The 16700-nt window shown below is 40.3% G+C and overlaps 1 protein-coding gene across 3 annotated transcripts in view; it reads left to right on the top strand.

Moving 5' to 3' along the window:
- The first annotated feature begins 14301 nt into the window (after window positions 1-14301).
- Window positions 14302-16700, top strand: part of plekhg5b (pleckstrin homology domain containing, family G (with RhoGef domain) member 5b) — a 193355-nt gene continuing 190956 nt past the window's right edge. For 2 of the 3 annotated variants that reach the window (XM_034173415.1, XM_034173417.1), the window contains exon 1: window positions 14572-14828. In XM_034173415.1, coding sequence (XP_034029306.1) covers window positions 14768-14828 — 61 coding nt within the window. In that variant the 5' untranslated portion in view covers window positions 14572-14767. Of the gene's footprint in view, window positions 14539-14571; window positions 14829-16700 lie in introns of those variants that run through there. The other variant, XM_034173416.1, reaches the window with a different exon arrangement.

The raw sequence follows: 16700 nt of genomic DNA, 5'->3' as shown, positions 1-16700 counted from the left end.
AAACTACAGTGCAGCTGGAAAGTATTCACGGTGCTTCACTTTGTCCATGTTTTATGTTACAGCCTGATTCCAAAATGGATGAAATTCTTTTTTTTGTTGTTGTTTTTTCTCTCGCACTCTGAAAATTCTACACACAATATCACAAAATAACAATGTGAAAAAATTTTTTTTTTTTTTTTTTTTGCAAATTTATTAAAAATAAAAAACTAAGAAATCACATGTACATAAGTATTTACAGCCTTTTGTCGTGAAGCTCAAAATTGATCTCAGATGCATCCAGTTTCCACTGATCATCCTTGAGATGTTTCTGCAACTTAACTGGAGTCCACCTGGGGTAAAGTCAGTTGATTGGACATTATTTGGAAAGACACACACCTGTCTACACATAAGGTCCCACAGTTGACAGTCAAAACACAAACCAAGCATGAAGTCAAAGGAATTGTCTGTAGACCTCAGAGACAGGATTGTCCCAAGGCACAAATCTGGGGAAGGGCACAGAAACATTTCTGCTACTTTGAAGGTCCCAGTGAGCACAGTGGCCTCCATCATCCGTAAATGGAAGTTCAGATCCACCAGGACTCATCCTAGAGCTGACCGCCCGTCTAAACAGAGATCATGAGAAAAGGGCCTTGGTCAGGGAGGTGACCAAGAACCCAGTGGTTACTCTGTCAGAGCTCCAGCATTCCTTTGTGGGGAGAGGAGAACCTTCCAGAAGGACAACCATCTCTGCAGCAATCCACCGATCAGGCCTGAATGGTAGAGTGTCCAGACAGAAGCCGCTCCTTAGTAAAAGGCACATGGCAGCCCAACTGGAGTTTGACAGAAGACACCTGAAGGTCTCATCAGACCAGGAGAAACAAAATTCTCTGGTCTGATGAGACAAAGATTGAACTCTTTGGTGTAAATGCCAGGTGTCATGTTTGGAGGATGCCAGGTAATGTACAGAGATATCCTTAATGAAAACCTGCTCCACAGTGCTCTTGACCTCAGTCTGGGGTGACAGTTAATCTTTCAGCAGGACAATGACCCTAAGCGCAGAGCCAAGATATCACAGGACTCTGTGAATGTCCTTGAGTGGCCCAGCCAGAGCCCAGACCTGAATTTGATTGAACACCTCTGGAGAGATCTGAAAATGTCTGTGCACCGACGCTCCCCATCCAACCTGATGGAGCTTGAGAGGTGCTGCAAAGGGGAATGGACCAAACTGCCCAAAGATAGGTGCACCAAGCTTGTGATATATTCAAGAAGACCTGAGGCTGGAATTGGTACCAAAAGTGCATCAACAAAGTATTGAGTAAAGGGTGTGAATACTTATGGACACATGATTTCTTAGGTTTTTATTATTATTATTATTTATTTTTAATAAAACTGCAAAAAATTAAAAACTTTATTCACATTGTCATTACGGGGTATTTGTGGAATTTTGAGGGAAAAAAATTAATTTCATCCGTTTTTGTGCTGTGAATACTTTCCGGATGGACTGTACATCATTAAAACAGGCGGTGATGACTTTCTAACAGACAGACAAGTTAGACTTTCTTACTAAAGAAAATTTATACCACTTGTGGATTCAGTTAACTATGCAGAAGTACCTTCAGATGCACTTCGAGCTATGAATTGTTCTGAGCAAAGTCAAGTCTTTCTGCCTGATTGCCTTAAATGATGCTCCTAGACTTCCTTCTAGTACCGTACTAAATATGGCTCGCCATACCTTCATTGCAAGAAATTGGCAGGAACATTCGCTTGCCTTTTCTAAATGTAAGAGACAAACAAATGACAGATCATGCAACCTCATTCCCGCTGAGCAAGGTAACAACAAATATTTAAGATATTCCAGGCCTTCAGTAACTACAAGCAGCCTGACTCTTGCCAGGACAAAAGATGGAAAGGCATGTGTGAGATGGAAAAAAAAGAGAAATCCATGATAGAAATGGTAAGATGTAGTACAGTTTGAAAAACAGGGACATGTTTTCTCAAAATGTGGTCCTTCTATGGGATGGTTTTCCTAGAAAGTAATGTCACCAAAGTAAATTGTGCAGAAACAGATCATCAAAGTAGTTATGCCTTTAATCATTAAAATATTGGAGCAGACTACAGAGTCTTCACAGGGTGCACTGTTTGATTTATGGGACCACACAAATATTACACAGACTCTTGAGGAAGACAGACCTGGTTGTCTCACTGCCAGTATTTACAAAATAAAGTATCTCCGCATTCAGCAATGGGGTCAGAAGTGACCAGTGTTAATGTTTTGTGCCAATACAGCTTCATGATAATTTAGTATGAAACATGAAAGCAGAGAGTGAATCACACCATGACATAGGGTGACCAAACGTCCTGTTTTCCCAGAACTTGTCCTGTCCTGGCTGTCTTGTCTTTTTTTTTTTTTTTTTTTTTTTTAATAAAGTGATGAAAATGTCCTGGTTTTTTTTTGTTTGTTTTTTTCCATCTTTGAGCATCTTTGAGTAAACTTGAAGTGTCATTTGAGTATGGGAGCAACGAATCGCCGGAACTATAGGCAGAATGGAACAACTGGTAATTTGGCGACAATCGGAATGGATCGGTTTTGCTTCTATTATGAACTGCAGACTGAGGTCCAGTTCATCTCCACCTTAAAGACACTAACCACACGTTTGAGGACAAGGAAGTTAAAATATTAGCCAGAGATAAGAAATGGTTTGAGAGAGGGGTCAAGGAGGCATTGTATGTGAAACAGTTGAAACCCAGCCTTAACCGGGGAGGGGGTCTGAGACACGCTTTGTCCCCTGTTTACAATGGGATACTCAGGTCAACGCAGTTTCAGTCTTTTGTTCATGGTAATTAGTCATTCACGTCATCAGGAGAGTCGTCAAGGGAGCCTGCAAGAGAGGCGCCCGTCCCATCATTAGGAGGGACAGCTGCCTTGTCATTAGGAGAGTGCTAATTAGAGCTATTGTTTAGTCACTAGCCTATAGCAGTCTGCCTCTCGGTAGGAGGGGTCTGTTTAGGTTTAAAACTCCAGCTTTTGTGGCTTCTGTTTATTCTTCTCTACAAGAGTCAAGACAGAAGTCAGACTACCAGAGCAAGAATTTTAGCTGAGGAAGCTTCTGTGATTTGAAGCGAAACGTCCTCGCGTCAAGCAACCCAGTCCAGTCATAGTCAAGCTTCTCTACTATGGAAACCACCTGGACAACTGAGAGCCTACACAGAAACAGCCCTTTGTTATTGAAAACTACTTGGTGAAATTTGATTCTACCTGCATTATTAGTAAATGCCCACGAGGTGGAGATATTGCTCCATTTCAAGAACCTTGATCACATGCTGCTGTGGGACTTGTTGCTTATAGTACTAGAGATATAATAACAATACAATATCAAATACTCAGAGAATATCTGTTCTAACTTGAGGATCAGCCATAGATTAAGCATAGATCTTCATGAGTATTTAATATAATATGTCAAGAAACAGTAGAAAGTAAGTTGTACATGTACAAAAGTACTGTACTGACTAAAGTAAGTACTACTCTACTACATCTGAGGCAAACGTAGCTTTGATTTCATTGCGTGACCATTGTACAACCCCAATTCCAATTGGGACGTGTACAATGTAAATAAACACAAAATACAATGATTTTCAAATCCTCTTCAAACTATATTCAATTGAATACACCACAAAGACAAGATATTTAATGTTCAAACTGATAAACTTTATTGTTTTTGTGTAAATATTTGCTCATTTTGAAATGGATGCCTGCAGCACGTTTCAAAAAAGCTGGGACAGTGGTATGTTTACCACTGTGCTACATCACCTTTCCTTCTAACAACACTCAATAAGCATTTGGGAACTGAGGACACTCATGATTGGGTATAAAAGGAGCATCTCCAAAAGGCTCAGCCATTCACAAGCAAAGATGGGGCTAGGATCACTACTTTGTGAACAACTGCGTGAAAAAATAGTCCAACAGTTTAAGAACGATGTTTCTGAACTTTCAATTGCAAGGAATTAAGGGATTCCATCATCTACAGTCCATAATATAATCAGAAGATTCAGAGAATCTGCAGAACGTTCAATTTCAATTTATTTTCATTTATATAGCGCCAAATCACAACAGAGTTGCTTCAAGGCACTTCACACAAGTAAGGTCTAACCTTACTAACCCCCAGAGCAACAGTGATAAGGAAAAACTCCCTCTGAGGAAGAAACCTCAAGCACACCAGACTCAAAGGGGTGACCCTCTGCTTGGGCCATGATACAGACATAAATTACAGAACATTTCACAAAAAGAATATACAAGAAATGCTGTTGGTGTACAGGACAGGAGGGTCTCCAGCACAAATACCACACCCATCTCTGGATGGAGCTGCACCTTAAACAGAGAGAAAAAACAGAATCAGGCATCAGAAAGACAAGAAATACAGTATAATTTGTCAGCATTAAACAACAAGACAAACAGAAGAAATGCTAAGGTGATTGCCGGCCACTAGCCCTAAGCTTCACTAACAGAGCCAGAATTTAGATAAAGTTGAGGCCGCGACACGCTCTGTTTACTAATAAAATGAATTAAAGGAGTAAAAAGCATAGAACTATACTATGCCAGTATGCTAGCCATACGAAAGGGAAAATAAGTGCGTTTTAAGTCTGGACTTGAAAGTCTCCACAGAATCAGGGAGATCATGCCACAGAACAGGGGCACGAAAAGAAAGCTCTGTGACCCACAGACTTCTTATTCACCTTAGGGACACAAAGTAGTCCTGCACCCTGAGAACGCAAAGCCCGGGCCGGTACGTAGGGTTTAATTAGGTCAGCTAGGTAGGGAGGTGCCAGTCCATGAACAATTTTATAGACTAGTAGCAGAACCTTAAAATCTGATCTCACTCGGACAGGAAGCCAGTGAAGAGATGCCAAAATGGGTGTAATGTGGTCAAACTTTCTGCTTCCTGTCAAAAGTCTGGCTGCAGCATTTTGAATCAATTGTAGAGCCCTAATGCTAGACTGCAGTAAACCAGAAAATAGAACATTGCAGTAGTCCAATCTAGAAGAGATAAATGCATGGATCAGGGTCTCAGCATCAGCCATAGACAGGATGGGGCGAATCTAAGCTATATTTCGCAGATGGAAGAAAGCAGTCCTCATAATATTTCGAATGTGGAGGTCAAAGGACAATGTAGGATCAAAAATTACCCCAAGGTTCCTCACTTTGTCAGTGTGATGTATGACACACGAGCCGAGGCTGAGTGTTAACTGGTCAAATTGATGCCGATGTCTCACTGGACCAAGAACCATCAAATCAAATCAATTTTATTTATATAGCACCAAATCACAACAAACAGTTGCCTCAAGGCGCTTTATATTGTAAGGCAAAGCCATACAATAATTACGGAAAAACCCCAACAGTCAAAACGACCCCCTGTGAGCAAGCACTTGGCGACAGTGGGAAGGAAAATCTCCCTTTTAACAGGAAGAAACCTCCAGCAGAACCAGGCTCAGGGAGGGGCAGTCTTCTGCTGGGACTGGTTGGGGCTGAGGGAGAGAACCAGAAAAAAGACATGCTGTGGAGGGGAGCAGAGATCAATCACTAATGATTAAATGCAGAGTGGTGCATACAGAGCAAAACGAGAAAGAAACAGTGCATCATGGGAACCCCCCAGCAGTCTAAGTCTATAGCAGCATAACTAAGGGATGGTTCAGGGTCACCTGATCCAGCCCTAACTATAAGCTTTAGCAAAAAGGAAAGTTTTAAGCCTAATCTTAAAAGTAGAGAGGGTGTCTGTCTCCCTGATCTGAATTGGGAGCTGGTTCCACAGGAGAGGAGCCAGAAAGCTGAAGGCTCTGCCTCCCATTCTACTCTTACAAACCCTAGGAACTACAAGTAAGCCTGCAGTCTGAGAGCGAAGCGCTCTATTGGGGTGATATGGTACTATGAGGTCCCTAAGATAAGATGGGACCTGATTATTCAAAACCTTATAAGTAAGAAGAAGAATTTTAAATTCTATTCTAGAATTAACAGGAAGCCAATGAAGAGAGGCCAATATGGGTGAGATATGCTCTCTCCTTCTAGTCCCTGTCAGTACTCTAGCTGCAGCATTTTGAATTAACTGAAGGCTTTTCAGGGAACTTTTAGGACAACCTGAAAATAATGAATTACAATAGTCCAGCCTAGAGGAAATAAATGCATGAATTAGTTTTTCAGCATCACTCTGAGACAAGATCTTTCTAATTTTAGAGATATTGCGCAAATGCAAAAAAGCAGTCCTACATATTTGTTTAATATGCACATTGAATGACATATCCTGATCAAAAATGACTCCAAGATTTCTCACAGTATTACTAGAGGTCAGGGTAATGCCATCCAGAGTAAGGATCTGGTTAGACACCATGTTTCTAAGATTTGTGGGGCCAAGTACAATAACTTCAGTTTTATCTGAGTTTAAAAGCAGGAAATTAGAGATCATCCATGTCTTTATGTCTGTAAGACAATCCTGCAGTTTAGCTAATTGGTGTGTGTCCTCTGGCTTCATGGATAGATAAAGCTGGGTATCATCTGCGTAACAATGAAAATTTAAGCAATACCGTCTAATAATACTGCCTAAAGGAAGCATGTATAAAGTGAATAAAATTGGTCCTAGCACAGAACCTTGTGGAACTCCATAATTAACCTTAGTCTGTGAAGAAGATTCCCCATTTACATGAACAAATTGTAATCTATTAGATAAATATGATTCAAACCACCGCAGCGCAGTGCCTTTAATACCTATGGCATGCTCTAATCTCTGTAATAAAATTTTATGGTCAACAGTATCAAAAGCAGCACTGAGGTCTAACAGAACAAGCACAGAGATGAGTCCACTGTCTGAGGCCATAAGAAGATCATTTGTAACCTTCACTAATGCTGTTTCTGTACTATGATGAATTCTAAAACCTGACTGAAATGTTGTGTGTTGGGGGGTTTGGCTGGATGTTTTTGTGTTGTTTTCTTTTCTTTGCTCTCCAGGTGGTATGCAAACTGGTTTTTGTCTGTGGAGAAGGTGCTGGCAGAAGAGTCCTTCACCCTCATCAGTATGATTTGCAGCACCTGGGGTTGATGCTCACGTGCAAACTTAAAGACTTTCAGCTGAAGCAGATAATGAGATGGCGTTCTGCATTTAAGCCATGAGTGATTCAAGCAGAATTGCCGGGAACCCAACCTTGTGACGTTCGTTTGTGAGACGCTGAGGACCGCGCCTGGGTTTGACACATCGTGCTTGTGAAGGAGGAAGGGTGAGGGACACATGCTGTCAGCACACATCAGAGGTGATTGATTGTCTGAATAAGTGTTAATAGTAATTTGGTATTTTGTTACGCAGTATATTTGAACATTGATGAGAATTGTGCAGCTCGCTTCTCACGGCCGTGGCGTGCGGACTGATGATCCTCCACCTGTTGTGAGAAGCTGTTCATTTACATAAAGCTTAAATTCAGACCTGAATGTGTTGCTGATAGTGTGTGCCTTTGAAGGATATTAGTTGTAGCTGCTGATTTACCTCACCTTTTCTATCCTTCACAGAGTCAGTTTGTCGTGTCCACCTGGGGGGTGTTTGGCGGTGAACGTGAGTCCAGAAGCGCCGGGCTTCGATCCCTTTGGGCGCTGGAGAGCGCGCCGTCCTTCACTCCGCCAGACAAACGCGCTTTTATGTTTGTACACTGAGTATTGCACAAGAGGGGGAAAATAAACTTGTTTTGTTTTTTGGAACCGCTTTCTGGTTATTTAGCGCTGGGTTCATTCAGACGCAGGTCCGCTCCTCAACCCGCGTCGGCACATAACATGAAACTCTTCAAATAGACCATTCCTCTGCAGATGATCAGTTAGCTGTTTTACAACTACCCTTTCAAGAATTTTTGATAGAAAAGGAAGGTTGGAGATTGGCCTATAATTAGCTAAGATAGCTGGGTCAAGTGATGGCTTTTTAAGTAATGGTTTAATTACTGCCACCTTAAAAGCCTGTGGTACATAGCCAACTAACAAAGATAGATTGATCATATTTAAGATCGAAGCATTAATTAATGGTAGGGCTTCCTTGAGCAGCCTGGTAGGAATGGGGTCTAATAAACATGTTGATGGTTTGGATGAAGTAACTAATGAAAATAACTCAGACAGAACAATCGGAGAGAAAGAGTCTAACCAAATACCGGCATCACTGAAAGCAGCCAAAGAGAACCATCATTTCAGTCTTATCAGAGTTTAAAAGTAGGAAGTTTCTAGACATCCAGCTTCTCATTGATGCAAGGTAATCTTCTAAGGATTTTATGTGAATGAATGAATGAATGAATGAATTTATTTGGCACACAGAACAACACAGAGAATAACACACTCATAAAAGGAACAACGTACAATAAATCCATGTAGCTGAAAGGGTGAAGGCAGAAGCAAAGCTTATAGATACCCTCCCCTTATACCATAAAAAATAAAGAAAGTAAAGAATGTATACATATACATATGAGGAAATTTATGGTTTTGATGATACTGGATTTTGCATCTGAACTCCCCACATATAAACATATATACTCATAACACCAATACAAAAGAAATGTGCACAAACAAAACAACTCAGTGCACCAGAATTTTAAAACATAACCAAATGAGCAACAGTACATAAACCCAAGCACAACAAAATGGTAAACTTAATTTTCCAAACTATAACGAGTAAGTATGTGAATGGGATTACCAGCCGTTATCGGTATGTATAACTGAGTATCATCAGCATAGCAGTGAAAGGTAATCCCAAAACACCGCAATATGTGCCCAAGGGGTGCTATATAACGGGAGAAAAGCAGGGGCCCTAAGACGGACCTCTGTGGAACCCCAAATTTCATGTCACTAAGGTTAGAGGTAGTGTTACTGTACAAAACACAGTGAGAACGACTGGTCAAGTATGACGTCAGCCATGCAAGGGCACTCCCAGTAATCCCAAAATGATTTTCCAGCCTATCAAGTAGAATATAATGATCCACTGTATCAAATGCTGCACTGAGATCTAACAGAAACAGAACCGTAGTGATGTCTGAATCTATTGTACGCAGAAGATCATTCACCACTTTAGTGAGAGCCGTCTCTGTGGAATGATATTTTCTAAAAGCAGACTGCAGTGGCTCAAAGAGATTATTCTCAGTAAGATAGTCTACTAGCTGCCGTGAAACCACTTTTTCCAGAAAATCATTGTATTCTGTTTTTATTTACATTTTACACAACGTCCCAACTTCATTGGAATTGGGGTTGTTGTTACTTCTTCAGATTAACATTACAGAATATCCTCACTGGCCACTTTATTAGGTACACCTTGCTTGCACTAGGTTGGACCCCCTTTTTGTCTTCAGAACTGCCTTAATTCTTCATCACATAGATTCAACAAGGTGTTGGAAACATTCCTCAGAGATGTTGGTCCATATTGACATGACGGCATCACATCCTCAAAGTCACAAACATTCAAAATCACTTAAATCCCCTTTCTGTTTGAAAGTCATCTTCATCACGTCTAGATGTCTAAATGCACTGAGCTGCTGCCATGTGATTGGCTGATTAGCTATTTGTGTCAACAAGCAATTGAATAGGTGTACTTAATAAAGTGGCTGGTCAGTGTATGATTCGAAGGCCCTCAAAGAGCACATACCTCTGCAAAGGCCTTATAATGCTTAAAACATCTTCTGGATCCAAAATATGTTCCGGATTAAATTCAAAATAAAATTCCTAATTTTCTAGGACATTATCAATGTCCTCTAGTAATACTGTGAGAAATCTTGGAGTCATTTTTGATCAGGATATGTCATTCAAAGCGCATATTAAACAAATATGTAGGACTGCTTTTTTGTATTTGCGCAATATCTCTAAAATTAGAAAGGTCTTGTCTCAGAGTGATGCTGAAAAACTAATTCATGCATTTATTTCCTCTAGGCTGGACTATTGTAATTCATTATTTTCAGGTTGTCCTAAAAGTTCCCTGAAAAGCCTTCAGTTAATTCAAAATGCTGCAGCTAGAGTACTGACGGGGACTAGAAGGAGAGAGCATATCTCACCCATATTGGCCTCTCTTCATTGGCTTCCTGTTAATTCTAGAATAGAATTTAAAATTCTTGTTCTTACTTATAAGGTTTTGAATAATCAGGTCCCATCTTATCTTAGGGACCTCATAGTACCATATCACCCCAATAGAGCGCTTCGCTCTCAGACTGCAGGCTTACTTGTAGTTCCTAGGGTTTGTAAGAGTAGAATGGGAGGCAGAGCCTTCAGCTTTCAGGCTCCTCTCCTGTGGAACCAGCTCCCAATTCAGATCAGGGAGACAGACACCCTCTCTACTTTTAAGATTAGGCTTAAAACTTTCCTTTTTGCTAAAGCTTATAGTTAGGGCTGGATCAGGTGACCCTGAACCATCCCTTAGTATGCTGCTATAGACGTAGACTGCTGGGGGGTTCCCATGATGCACTGAGTGTTTCTTTCTCTTTTTGCTCTGTATGCACCACTCTGCATTTAATCATTAGTGATTGATCTCTGCTCCCCTCCACAGCATGTCTTTTTCCTGGTTCTCTCCCTCAGCCCCAACCAGTCCCAGCAGAAGACTGCCCCTCCCTGAGCCTGGTTCTGCTGGAGGTTTCTTCCTGTTAAAAGGGAGTTTTTCCTTCCAACTGTCACCAAGTGCTTGCTCACAGGGGGTCGTTTTGACTGTTGGGGTTTTTCTGTAATTATTGTATGGCTTTTACCTTACAATATAAATCGCCTTGGGGCAATTGTTGTTGTGATTTAGCGCTATATAAATAAAATGGATTTGATTTCAATCAATCAATCAATCAATTTTTTTATATAGCGCCAAATCACAACAAACAGTTGCCCCAAGGCGCTTTATATTGTAAGGCAAGGCCATACACTAATTATGTAAAACCCCAACGGTCAAACGACCCCCTGTGAGCAAGCACTTGGCTACAGTGGGAAGAAAAACTCCCTTTTAACAGGAAGAAACCTCCAGCAGAACCAGGCTCAGGGAGGGGCAGTCTTCTGCTGGGACTGGTTGGGGCTGAGGGAGAGAACCAGGAAAAAGACATGCTGTGGAGGGGAGCAGAGATCGATCACTAATGATTAAATGCAGAGTGGTGCATACAGAGCAAAAAGAGAAAGAAAACAGTGCATCATGGGAACCCCCAGCAGTCTACGTCTATAGCAGCATAAACTAAGGGATGGTTCAGGGTCACCTGATCCAGCCCTAACTATAAGCTTTAGCAAAAGGAAAGTTTTAACGCCTAATCTTAAAGTAGAGAGGGTGTCTGTCTCCCTGATCTGAATTGGGAGCTGGTTCCACAGGAGAGGAGCCTGAAAGCTGAAGGCTCTGCCTCCCATTCTACTCTTACAAACCTAGGAACTACAAGTAAGCCTGCAGTCTGAGAGCGAAGCGCTCTATGGGGTGATATGGTACTACGAGGTTCCTAAGATAAGATGAGACCTGCTTATTCAAAACCTTATAAGTAAGAAGAAGAATTTTAAATCTATTCTAGAATGAACAGGAAGCCAATGAAGAGAGGCCAATATGGGTGAGATCTGCTCTCTCCTTCTAGTCCCCGTCAGTACTCTAGCTGCAGCATTTTGAATTAACTGAAGGCTTTTTAGGGAACTTTTAGGACAACCTGATAATAATGAATTACAATAGTCCAGCCTAGAGGAAATAAATGCATGAATTAGTTTTTCAGCATCACTCTGAGACAAGACCTTTCTGATTTTAGAGATATTGCGTAAATGCAAAAAGCAGTCCTACATATTGTTTAATATGCGCTTTGAATGACATATCCTGATCAAAATGACTCCAGATTTCTCACAGTATTACTAGAGGTCAGGGTAATGCCATCCACAGTAAGGATCTGGTTAGACACCATGTTTCTAAGATTTGTGGGGCCAAGTACAATAACTTCAGTTTTATCTGAGTTTAAAAGCAGGAAATTAGAGGTCATCCATGTCTTTATGTCTGTAAGACAATCCTGCAGTTTAGCTAATTGGTGTGTGTCCTCTGGCTTCATGGATAGATAAAGCTGGGTATCATCTGCGTAACAATGAAAATTTAAGCAATACCGTCTAATAATACTGCCTAAGGGAAGCATGTATAAAGTGAATAAAATTGGTCCTAGCACAGAACCTTGTGGAACTCCATAATTAACTTTAGTCTGTGAAGAAGATTCCCCATTTACATGAACAAATTGTAATCTATTAGACAAATATGATTCAAACCACCGCAGCGCAGTGCCTTTAATTCCTATGGCATGCTCTAATCTCTGTAATAAAATTTTATGGTCAACAGTATCAAAAGCAGCACTGAGGTCTAACAGAACAAGCACAGAGATGAGTCCACTGTCTGAGGCCATAAGAAGATCATTTGTAACCTTCACTAATGCTGTTTCTGTACTATGATGAATTCTAAAACCTGACTGAAACTCTTCAAATAGACCATTCCTCTGCAGATGATCAGTTAGCTGTTTTACAACTACCCTTTCAAGAATTTTTGAGAGAAAGGAAGGTGGAGATGGCCTATAATAGATCGAAGCATTAAATAATGGTAGGGCTTCCTTGAGCAGCCTGGTAGGAATGGGGTTAATAGACATGTTGATGGTTTGGAGGAAGTAACTAATGAAAATAACTCAGACAGAACAATCGGAGAGAAAGAGTCTAACCAAATACCGGCATCACTGAAAGCAGCCAAAGATAACGATACGTCTTTGGGATGGTTATGAGTAATTTTTTCTCTAATAGTTAAATTTTGTTAGCAAAGAAAGTCATGAAGTCATTACTAGTTATAGTTAATGGAATACTCAGCCTCAATAGAGCTCTGACTCTTTGTCAGCCTGGCTACAGTGCTGAAAGAAAACCTGGGGTTGTTCTTATTTTCTTCAATTAGTGATGAGTAGAAAGATGTCCTAGCTTTACGAAGGGCTTTTTTTATAGAGCAACAGACTCTTTTTCCAGGCTAAGTGAAGATCTTCTAAATTAGTGAGACGCCATTTTCCTCTCCAACTTACGGGTTATCTGCTTTAAGCTATGAGTTTGTGAGTTATACCATGGAGTCAGGCACTTCTGATTTAAAGCTCTCTTTTTCAGAGGAGCTACAGCATCCAAAGTTGTCTTCAATGAGGATGTAAACTATTGACGAGATACTCTATCTCACTTACAGAGTTTAGGTAGCTACTCTGCACTGTGTTGGTATATGGCATTAGAGAACATAAAGAAGGAATCATATCCTTAAACCTAGTTACAGCGCTTTCTGAAAGACTTCTAGTGTAATGAAACTTATTCCCCACTGCAGGGTAGTCCATCAGAGTAAATGTAAATGTTATTAAGAAATGATCAGACAGAAGGGAGTTTTCAGGGAATACTGTTAAGTCTTCAATTTCCATACCATAAGTCAGAACAAGATCTAAGATATGATTAAAGTGGTGGGTGGACTCATTTACTTTTTGAGCAAAGCCGATAGAGTCTAATAATAGATTAAATGCAGTGTTGAGGCTGTCATTCTCAGCATCTGTGTGGATGTTAAAATCGCCCACTATAATTATCTTATCTGAGCTAAGCACTAAGTCAGACAAAAGGTCTGAAAATTCACAGAGAAACTCACAGTAACGACCAGGTGGACGATAGATAATAACAAATTGATTTGATCATATGTTCCCAAAATTAATCAACATTCTCTCAAAACTTTGTGCCAAACATTCTCTGAATCTGAGTTCCAAAGTATAGTCCTGATCACCTCCAAACCAAATCATTTACTTCCTGGAACAGCGTCTATCTGTTTACCAAATTTGATTGACAACTCTATTCATTAATTTTTTTGTTATTTTACAACAGACAAACACTGACAAAAACATGACTCCTGGTGGAGGTAATTAATAAACTGTCCTGATATCAATAAGGTGAATTCCAAGCATGTCCATACAAATACATTTACATGAATATATCCACATTTACCATCTGCAACATTATTTAATGCACCAATAATTTTCATCTAATAATATATATATATTATTTTGAAAGGTGTTTGTCTGTATAATGAGTACTTTTACTTTAGTGTTTCAATTATATTTCAATGCTAAAACTTTTGTACTCTGCTTCTGTAACATTTGTAAGATTGTAAGATTTACTTACTTTCCACAGTGTGATATTATCATTTTTATTTCAGTAAAAGAGCTTATCCTTGATTAAACTTTTTTTTTTTTGATGTTTTATTTTCGTGAACAAAAGCTGCAGTGTGCGCTGCCGTTGTCTCTGGCGCCTCTAGCGGCTCGGAGGCGGTACCGCACCCCTGGACAGTCTTTGTGGATTTCAGGACGTGTGAATGAATGGAGCCGACGAGGAGCACACGGCGGCTTTTGCTTCAGCTGCACGTTGTTTAAACGTCAAACAAGAGCATTTTTATTCTTTTTTTTGTTGTTGTTTTTATCTTCGGACGAGCTGCCCCGTGAAGACTGGTTTCCTTCCTAATCCCGTTCCCGAGCTTCACCAAAGAGTCGCAGGACGTCGAGAGCCGAATTCTTCTTTCTGCCTGAGCGGAGCAGCAACAGGTCGTTAGCAGATTAACACATATTCATACTAAAAATAACAATATCTGGATGCGGATATTTTTTTTTTCCTGTTTCGCTCCTCCACTGGCTCTGAAGGAAATGTGGACAAACGCGACGACTGTTCGAATCCCAGAGAGGAGACGGTTGAGTCCTAAAGTCTGCGGGACGATTAGCACGGGCGGACTGTGAGACGCTGCAGCTTCAGGAGAGAAGAACAAACAAGTGGACCATGAATTCAGTTCTGCACAAATCGCCACCAAGGAGCTGGCTTGGTCTCAGATTACGACTGAGTAAGTAAAAACAAAAAAACAAAACATAAAGTTTGACATGTAAATCATCTTTTGCACTTTAATGTCACCCATTCTTAAAGTATTACAGTAAACCCCTCATGTACTTTATTCTTAAATGCACCAAAGTATATCAATCACCATCGTTACCACGTTACTAGAAGTCCGGATCCGAACCTAAAACATACTGGCTGTTCTTCCGGTGCTGCCGGTTGTGTGGGCGCGCGCACGTGTGTGTGTATATTTGTATATATTCCCAAACAAACAAACAAACAAACAAACAAACACAAAAATCCCCTTATGGTTTAAAAAAAATATCTTTGGTTTGAGGGTATTTTGTTTTAAGTGTTTTCAAGTAGAAATTAAAGTCTGAGATAAAGAATTTTTAAAGTAGGTTTCTGTGTTTGCGTTTGTGAACATAAAATTTGGCAGTGGATATTCTTCCGTAACCGTAAGAGGGCTTAAGCCACCTTGACACTTGCACGATTATGATCCCCTCACTGGCACGCAGTCTGGTGTGCCAGTGAGTTAACTGGTGTGCGAGCTGTGCACAGCTGCGTGCAAGTCTACAAGGAAAATTTTGAAATGTTCAAAATCTCTGGCACACATTAATTTTGTGAACTAGATGTCAACTTAGAGTCTATTCAGAAACACTGTGTGTCAGTGCGTGTCGTTGCTGGAGCACATCTGAACAATTATGATGAGATGTTACAGCCACAATAAACATCATTTTACAGATACATTGTCTAACTCATAAGAAGGAATGAAAATGTAACCTTTTTACCACATCATTACAATATAAATATTATAAATAAATACTTTTGAGACAATACTAAATACATTTTCCACCTCATGATGCACACAAGAAAAGCTGTAGCCTAGATAAGTCCTCTGTGATTCTGGGAGCGATGAGAGATGTTTCATCAGCCAAGTTCCGAGAGCAAATGCGTCATCGGCAACGAAATAATTATTTTATATAACACAGTGTCCAGCAGGACAAAGTGGGTTGCATTGGAACAATGAATTCTGCAGCAGTGCGGGTGTGAATTTCATGCAAGTTTGGGTATTTGCCCGGAACACAGGCAAAAGCTTTTGTTGAAGCACCATGGTGACAGCAGTCACTCAGTTCCAGTGGTGTTTTCTGAAGTTTTTTTGCAATAAAGGTTTTATATGACAGGTTTCAGGTTTTGGGCTCAGTTACGTTTGATAGCATGAATAAGCATGTCCGCTGCTTTCATGGTGTTCAGTGAGAAGGTAGTGCAGTTTTTTTTTTCAGCCCACCTTTTGAAGGGTAAAAGGTAAAAATTTCTGCCAGTGGGATGGGGGGGGGGCATATCCCCCCCCATCAGTATCCACTCCTGGTGCCATTTATCTCTGTCTTTTCCAGTAAAATGTTTTTAAAATGACATTTTTTTCCTCTTAGATTTGTGCTTGGCTGCTCACTTGGCACCTACAGTATATGTGACGTCAGCATGGAGTTAAAGTTCTCAGCTCTGATCGGCTGAGTCTGGATTCTTCTGTGTACTAGGCCACCTGAGTCTTAAGCCTGTTTTAAGATCACGGGTCTAATCTGGTACCAGATGTCTTGTCTGCTCTGTCCATCATGAAAAAACAAACACAAAAGAAAAAAAAAAAAACAGGCTACAAATCCTGCGCTGTGTTGCCAATGGGGTGGACATTTGATGCAAAAAACACTGTGTTAGTATCTTATATTTTTCATGCTTGACTGACAGATTATATGTCTATATCGATGCCACTGCAAAATTACTAATCTTAAAAAAAAAAAAAAAAAAAGGCATCGTTATTAGTTATCATTAACTAATCACTATGGTATATTGGTTTTAATGTGTACCATCTGATCACACCAGGTTGTGT

Source organism: Thalassophryne amazonica, chromosome 6, assembly GCF_902500255.1.
Source record: "Thalassophryne amazonica chromosome 6, fThaAma1.1, whole genome shotgun sequence".
Classification (NCBI taxonomy): Eukaryota; Metazoa; Chordata; class Actinopteri; order Batrachoidiformes; family Batrachoididae; genus Thalassophryne; species Thalassophryne amazonica.
Note: the sequence above shows the minus strand (reverse complement) of the source record. Positions and strands in the feature narration are given on the sequence as shown.